The sequence below is a fragment of the Euprymna scolopes genome, chromosome 21 (genome assembly GCF_053919585.1).
Source record: "Euprymna scolopes isolate OS-2025 chromosome 21, ASM5391958v1, whole genome shotgun sequence".
Classification (NCBI taxonomy): Eukaryota; Metazoa; Mollusca; class Cephalopoda; order Sepiida; family Sepiolidae; genus Euprymna; species Euprymna scolopes.
In genome coordinates this window covers 24,823,685-24,832,259 of record NC_136502.1, presented here as the reverse complement: position 1 = coordinate 24,832,259, position 8,575 = coordinate 24,823,685, and the positions used below count along the sequence as shown (strand labels likewise).

The window sequence follows — 8,575 nt, the reverse complement described above, 5'->3', positions numbered from 1 at the left end:
AATGTGTAAGTATGAGTAGAAATATGAAAAAGTTTAAGATAAAATGTGTACTCATTTTAAATAAATCTTGAGTAAGGAGGTATTAAAATAAAATCCTCTACTTTTTTCGAAATCTTCATTAATATTAATAAAACACTAAATATTTAAAGAAATTAATGTTTTTGGATGAAGTATCTGCTTTCATTATTAAACTAAACATAGTTATTGATTTAGTTTTGACATGATATACACTGATAAAAAGAAATAGAATAGCAAATTTTTAATTTTTAAACAGTTATCACTATTATTTATAAAGCATCAATGAATAAATGGCAGCCCTAATATGTTTTATGATTTAAATGCAAAATATAATGTCATATAAATATACATTATTAATGAAACCATTTTTTTAATTACAAAGTAAAAAAATATATCTGGAATGATACACAAAATAAAATTTATTTTAAAGATATTTTAATATATTAACTTATACCTTAAGAGTGATATTTAATACTATATCATACTTAAAAATGACATTGTAATTGATAATTTTAAAATAATAACATTTATGATATTTAATATTTTCAGAAGAATTCAAAATTCAAATGTGTAATAAAATTTCAATTCCATTATAAAGAAAATATAATAATTACATTATAAAGAAAATATTGCCACAGAAATCATTGTTTCTAAAAAATGGTTAATTAATTGTTTAAATCTTATATTTTCTTTAGATTGTCAGTGATCTACATATCTTTTAATAAAAATGTACATGAAAACAAAATTCAAGAAAACAAATGGAAAAATTGTAATCATCAAACAATGGCCATTGACAAGGAGCCTAATACAAAAACGGCGTATAACAATTACTGGTTAGATATTTTTTCTTTTGAATCTTAAAAAAAAATATTATAATTTGACAAAAGGAAATTTAATGAAAAAATTTTTTTTTGAATAAGTTTACCTTTGATATGAAATTCATAGATGGTTAAAAGAAAGAAAAGCAAATCCAGAAAAACGTTTCCATCTGCAGCTGCTAATCTTGACGATTCCTTTGTGTTGTTTATGTGAGAGGGAAGAAGCCAGTAGTCCTACTTTACATGTTGTGTGTTCAATGGCTGCTGATCTGATGAAATGTCTTTTTAAGAATAAGGAACAGAAATAGCTTTAATTTACAATTTCTATTATTAGAGGTATATATACATATTATTTTTATATACTTTTCTTAACAATATTAGTGAATGCAATTTCTTTAAAAGATAATACCTAATGTTAGAAATTAAAAAAACGGATTTGTTTTTAATTATCATTTTCATTGAAGTGATACGTTAAATAAATGGCATTAAAAATTAAGTTGAAAATTTTATCATTAATCTTCATGAAAATGTTTAATTTAAATTAATTTTAATCAGAAATAGTTAGAAATTATAATTTTGTAGTTATTGACTATTATTTTCTTTAAATATCAAGTAATTACATATTTTAACAATAAAATCATTTTTATTTCATTTAAATTCAATTATCAGAATGTAAATTTTTATCTTAAAATTAAATGGATCTTTGAAAATTTTGATAGTAAAAGATTAAATAAGTTTTATTCTTTGTATTTCTAACATAACTAATAATGGAAATATTTAAAACATAATTAACATATAAATATAATCATTTTCAAAATGTATGTTTATGTCAGCATATTTACTGAGGTACAGGAGGTAGAGGTCTATTGATAGATGTCTGACTCCCACTTGGAGGGACATTTCTTGATTGTACATATTTAGTAGATTGACTGTCAACACCTGAGTAAGATTTTGATTCTGCATGTGAACTGTTTTCGTTCATATATGGTGTGTAAAAGCCTCTGGCTACAATTGTTGTATCGCTGGGATAGTTGACAGTTTGTCCCAATGGCCGCATATCTGTATTATATTGGTGGCTTTTTTGTGAAAGAGGTGGATTACAATACTGAGAAGAGTAGTCATCTGAAAAATAATAGATCGTTTTTAAGAAATAAAAAATTTAAATTCAAATCTGACCAAAATTATTTTTTAAATGTAAATACTGAAAACTATGTTTTATTTTTTAATTAGCTGGCTTTGCTAACTCGCAATAATTTTGGTACTCAAATATTTGAAAGAATAAAATAAACATCGCATAACTTTGTTGTAAATATGAAACAAAATCTTTCTCATTTATACATATTAATAAAAATGTTCGTAATTTCAATACAAATTTATTAATCTTTTAAATATGACGATAAAAAAAGAAAAAGAAAAAAAATCTATTTGTTATTTAACTTGTAATTTAAAAAGTAAAAGCAACTTTTGAAAATCAAATTAATTCCTTTAAAGAAAGGAACATTTGAACACATGATAAATATTTGTCAAGGAAATAAAACAATTTCCAAAACAGAAGTTTTTGTAATATTAAAATCAAAACAATCATCAATAATACAAATGTCACTTGTCTGTTTGAATGTATGTTTGAATGTATGTATGTATGTATGTATGTATGTCTGCCTAAAACTGCCGACAGATGTGATGGATTTTCATGAAGTCAGTAACGTTTTTAAGCTCAACCCTTCGGACGACAAATATTGAAAATGGCTAAAAATATTTTTTATTAAAAAATGGCTAAAAATTTTAATTCCTTCACCCTCAACTGGGCACATTTCTACAGGTTGGAGTCGCTTTTTTTTTACTGATATTTTCGAAAGTCATCCCCTCTTTTTGATTGACCAGCCTTAATTTAAACCTTTGTCACTTCCGGTTTGGCGGTGGACACAACTGCAAAGACATCACGTTTTTTTTTTCTTTTTACATTCTTTTCTTCCTTCGCGGTACGGGTTCGAGCCTGCCTGCCTATTACCACTTTTTTTGTTGTTGTTCAACACACACCTCCAAACACCCAGGAAATGCCGAGCACTCAAGCTAGTTGATTTAGAAAAGAATATTAACTATCAATAAAATGCTCTTTTTCAAACCTCAATAAAATGCTCTTTTTCAAAACAAATAAACAAATAAATTAATCATGCATATACACATACAGTATATTAAAAAGACGGCCTGCCTATCATATAAAGTTGAATTCACTTAGAATAGTGCATTTTGAATTTACCTTTATGGTTTAATGAAATAAAAAATACAATAGTGCAAAGTAATAAAACAAACTTTTAAAACATTAAAAAAAATAATTTGACTATAAAATTAAATCTAACACAAAAACAAGTCAACCATTTATATCTTTTGTTAATAGTTGCACAAAATATAAAATAAATAAGCGAATGAATTGTAATCTTTCCAAAATTTTAAACATTAAAACTGTTTAATCGAAACTCATTTTTAGCTTTAAAATTCTTAAATACTTAAGTATTAAAAGATAAATGTTCAGAGCTATTTGCATTTAATAATTTTAATTTAATTTCAAAGTCTCACGTTAACAAAATTAGTTATAGTTTTACAACAATTTGGTTCAGTTAATAATTTAAGAACTGAAGGACTAAATAATTTAACTCACAAAATTCTTTTATTGAACAACATAGTAAAAACAACAACAAAATAAAACTGCAAAGTTAAAGAATTGGTACTAAGATGAAAGTTTAAAAGTCACCCATACAACGCCAAGTAATTACTGATAGTAAATCAATATCAAACATCTACACAACAAGGACAGTTTTAAACAGTTTTTACACTTATAATTATAATTGTACAGTTTATATATATTTATCTTAATTTCTTTATGTGATATAAATATTTTGAAAATACATACATTAGATAAATTTTCAGGGCTATAAAATTATTATTAGTAATTCATTTAATTATATTAATAATATTAAAAAATATTTATAAATGGTCAGATCACAAAAATCCAGAGATACAAACAATTTTCAATGTTTCAATATAAAAATCATGAATCTGGTCTTATATAACTTACCAGATACTTCTTGTCTTGTATCTGATTCACTCCATCCTTTTCCATTTCCACTATGCATAGATTTCAAAGAACTTTTATTGGAATAATCTTGAGTTCTTTTCTTGTCTCTATTTCTGCTTGAAGGGAATGCTATGTCTTGAATATACATCTGATCAAAATAAAATTTAAGATTTTAAAAGAAATGAAAAATAGAACATGTCATTATTACTTTAATAAAACAAATTGATAAGCATAAAATCAAAATTCATACAAGAGTAGACCAGAAAAGAAAGAAAAATTATGGTTAAACTGCACATTAAGTAACACTTACTTTATATATTAATTAAGGCAAGTTTATTGTAGTATTAATTAGTTTTTAATAAAAGTTAGGAGAATTTTTTTTAAAAAGTAAAAAAAAATATTTTTATAAGAAACAACTCTTACTTTGTCTATTTCTGATGCCTTGTATAAATATATGTTTTGTTGGTAGTCTGTTGTGATTGAAGAAGACGTTTTTGATCTTAATATATTAATCATTTATTGTTGTAAGAACTAGTTCTTAATAAAAGTAAAGAGAAATTTCTTAGAAATAAATGAAAAGATATTTTTATGAAAAACAAATCTTCCTTTGTCTACTACTGATGTCTTGTATATATCACAGATGAAAATGACTACTAACTCAATAATTATTACTAACGGGACCTGTGGAAATTCTGTAGGGGATTCATTTATAGGTAATATATTGATGTTGGCATTCTGTAGATGTTCAATGTAAATGGAGATGCTCTGATATTATTGCAGCATTTTTGTTAAAACTGCAAAAGTATATATATAAGCTAGTACGAACACCCGGCAAAGCCAGGTCATAAAGTATGCTTAAATATGATGTTTTAATTCTTGCAGATTTCACATATATTATTATAGAGTTAATGTTCTATCGATTTTTATATGTTATAAAGTTGCAATTTCAAAAATAAAAAAAATATCTATATGACTTCGGTTCATCAGCTTGAATCGAAACCGAATCCCAAACTTATGAATATATATATATATATATATATATATATATATATATATATATATATATATATATATATATAAACTTTAGTTTCTTCATCAATAATCAAACCTGAAACCACAACTTATGAAGAATTCTTGATAAAATTATTTATAAAAAAAATAGATTACTAAGGTGCCATTAGCTAAAACCGAAACCGAAACCAAGACTTATGAAGAATTCCTGATAAAATTATTTTTAAAAAATAGATTATTGGAGTGCCATTAGCTATAATCGAAACTGAAACCAAAACTTACGAGGAATTCTTTGTAAAAGTATTTATAAAAAAAAAAAAGAGATGACTTAAGTGCCATTAGCTATAATTGAAACTGAAACCAAAACTTATGAAGAATTCTTGGTAAAATTATTTATTATAAGAAATGGAAGTACATAAAAATTAAATGACCCGGATGTAAGGGTGACGCCGAAAATAACACACACACTATTTTATTAATAAATAGATATATTTTATGAAAGTTACAAACAACATTATTCATTAAATTAAGGCTAATTTATTATTTTTTTTATTATTTTACTTTGATTAATTTTAAGACATCAAGGTTCTTCGTCCTGGAGCTAACACTTGATTTCATTATTATTTGAATTCATTTCATAGGGTTCTTTTAAGAAGAGACGCTGTTCTCTTTATAACTGCTATTTGTACTTCATGCTAGCTTGGTATTCCAAGAATTGTTTCCAAGTATTTCTTAAGATTTTTTTTCATTAGGCCACTTGCTCATATTACAACTTGATTTCTTTAAGGGGACATGTTTTTTTAAAATCATTTTTAGGTCCTGATATTTTATCTGCATTTGAATAGAAGAGATACTTTAAAAAATGAGTACTTTAAAATATTAAGTTAACTTTAGTAAAATATACCAACAAGATGTAAATTAAAAAAAATAATTCAAACAGATTGTGTTAGCTTACCTGAGAAATTGAATCTGCAGTTGATTGAGAATTTGTTTGTGGAGCTGATAGAGTCTGTTGATTATTGTTTTGTTGTGCACTTGCATAAGGATGGGTTTGCATTCTGGGTGTTGGTGGTTGACTGCTTCTTCTCATATCAACTGCATCACTTGTAGGAAGAGCAACATTAGACCAAGGATTTGCTGGGTAAGGAGGACTTATCAAATGCCTCTGACCACTACTCACATATCCGCCTTCTGCTACTGGAACACTTCGAGGATTGCAACAGCGAAGGATACACACTGAGATTGAAGCTGTAATGATCACAGCTATTGTCACTGCTACAGACACAATGATAATTGCTGAAGTCAGGTGGATCTTGTTATCTTTTTTGATGTTAACAGCATTTAACATTTCTGATGTCTTGTTGCTCACGGTCAATGTCAAATATACAGTAGTTCTGGCTGATAGAACTGGGCTACCACTGTCCTTCACTAGAAACTCCAGCTCATAGGAGCCAGCATCTTGTTGGCTTAGGACATGAGTTGAACATAACAAACCAGTGTACTGGTTGATGCTGAATATCTGTTTGCTATTGCCTCTGATTATTTCATATTTTAGAAATGCATTCTCTTGACTGTCACTGTCTGATGCCTTTATCTGGCTGATGTTCTTTGTATGATGCGGGTAATATGTTACATCCATATTATAAGGATTAACACTGGGAAATGTGAAATATGGAGCATTATCATTTTCATCTCTCACCTTAACAATCACATTCACTGTGTTATTCAATGATGGACTTCCTTTGTCTTTTACAAACACTTCAAAATTATAAGTATCTTGAAACTCATGGTCTAAAGACATAATTGAAGAGATTAATCCATTTTCAGTGATTCGAAATGGTACAAATTGTTTATTGGTGCTCACTAAAGAAAAAGACAGTTTACCTCCAAGTCCCAAGTCTGGATCTGTGGCATTGATTGTGCCAATAGGAATTTTTGATCTCTGGTTTTCATCAATGAAGAATTTAAATAATTGTTTAGAAAATTGTGGCTGTTCATCATTCACATCCATCACTTGGACTGAAAATCTGCTTTCACTTTCAAGAGGAGGATTTCCTTTATCCTCACAACTGATCCTAATGTCATGGTGATCTTCACTCTCTCTGTCCACTGGTTTCTTTACAATTACTTGATATTTCTTTGTATCCAGACTTTGTAGTTGAAACTTATTGTGATCAAGAGTACAAATAACCTTTCCATTTTGATCAGCATCCTCATCAGTAACTTTCACATAGGCAATAAAACTTCCAACCTTAATATCTTCAGAGATATCAACCATGTTTTCTTTTGATGCAGATCCAAAATTCACATCAATTACTGGAGCATTATTCTGTTCATTGATCACATTTACTTGAACCATAGCCAGAGAGCTTAATGGAGGATTGCCTCCATCAGAAGCTTCTACGTAAAGCTTGTACTTTTTCGGGCCAGTTATAAATTTCTTCATTAGAAAAATTTCTCCAGTTTCTGATTTTAAATCAAAATGAGCTTTACTAATGTCAGATGTTTTGGAACTGAAATAATATAATATCTGGCCATTTTTGTCTAAATCTAAATCCTTTGCAGATAAAGTAATAATTGGCAATGTAGCATCAGGTTTATTCTTGATTGAAACATTATAAACATTTTGAGAAAAGATTGGAGAATTATCATTGATATCTGTCACAGAGATGTGAATATGTAAGATACTTTCTTTAGCAGGAGGTTGTTTATTTTTTGCAATTACTTGAATCTGGTACATGTCTTTTGTTTCTCTGTCAAGGTTTCCATCTAATATGATTGCAAGTCGAGAAGTTCCATCAATTTTTTTAGATGAAAATAATGTAAAGGGCTCATCTCTTCCTTTTCTCAGATTATAAGTAATTTCATTATTCTGAATATCTACATCTCTGTCAATAGCATTTGGAATTGATCTTTTGGCACCTTTTCTATCATCTTCATTAAACTGAATATTGATTTGTTTATCTGGAAACTCAGGTTGATGGTCATTTATATCTCTTACAATAACTTTGATTTCTAATAATTTGAGAAATGTAGATGCCCTTTTCACAGCAACATCAACCATTTGAAAACATTCTACATTGTAAGTACAAAGTGATTCAGCATCCAATGTTTGAGCAGTGTACAATTTTCCTGTATTCTTTGAAACACGGAATAATTTAGAATTTCCATTGGAACCTTTTTGTAATTGACTGAATGTGATTTGTTTTTGTTCTTTGATTGTTAAATCATCCATCAGATGAGCATCTACTGCAATGTCACCCAAATAAGTATTTACACCCTTGCCTTCTTCCACATAATATGTCAGGTCTACACATAGAGAAATGTGTAGCATAGATAAGAACATATGTACTTGTGTCCACATGTTTCTGATATGAAGAAGGATAAATTGAAAGAAATTTCAATGAAATTAAAATTTCAAATATATCTGAAATTTAAAAGAATACATTTAGTACAAAAATAATGAAGAATATATTTATTAAAATATAAAGTAAATTAGACATCAAAGATATTATAAAATTATAATATCTGTTATAAATATAAATCACTTATAATTTAACAAGCTGTATTATAATGAGGTACCAAAACAGCGAATGGATGGAGATCAATGAGTCAAAAAAATTGTTTCAAACACCCCCACCCAATTAGCAGTTGT

General features: G+C 27.4%; 1 protein-coding gene across 1 annotated transcript; it reads right to left on the bottom strand.

Moving 5' to 3' along the window:
• Positions 1 to 1,599: 1,599 nt before the first annotated feature.
• Positions 1,600 to 8,347, bottom strand: LOC145243002 (protocadherin beta-15-like). The gene is made up of 3 exons (XM_080106126.1): positions 5,876 to 8,347; positions 3,910 to 4,057; positions 1,600 to 1,958 (listed from the first exon to the last, which is right to left on the bottom strand). The coding sequence occupies exons 1-3, from the start codon at positions 8,282 to 8,284 to the stop codon at positions 1,675 to 1,677; spliced, it is 2,841 nt and encodes a 946-aa protein (XP_079962252.1). The 5' UTR covers positions 8,285 to 8,347; the 3' UTR covers positions 1,600 to 1,674.
• Positions 8,348 to 8,575: the final 228 nt, after the last annotated feature.

What these genes read in the sequence shown, in the direction of transcription:
- LOC145243002 (XM_080106126.1), bottom strand. Translation starts at nt 8,284, where the DNA reads ATGTGGACACAAGTACATATGTTCTTATCTATGCTACACATTTCTCTA. An exon ending in CTGCAGATTCAATTTCTCAG is followed by an intron (nt 4,058 to 5,875) that starts GTAAGCTAACAC and finishes TATTTTGATCAG; the next exon opens with ATGTATATTCAAGACATAGC. An exon ending in TACAAGACAAGAAGTATCTG is followed by an intron (nt 1,959 to 3,909) that starts GTAAGTTATATA and finishes ATTATTTTTCAG; the next exon opens with ATGACTACTCTTCTCAGTAT.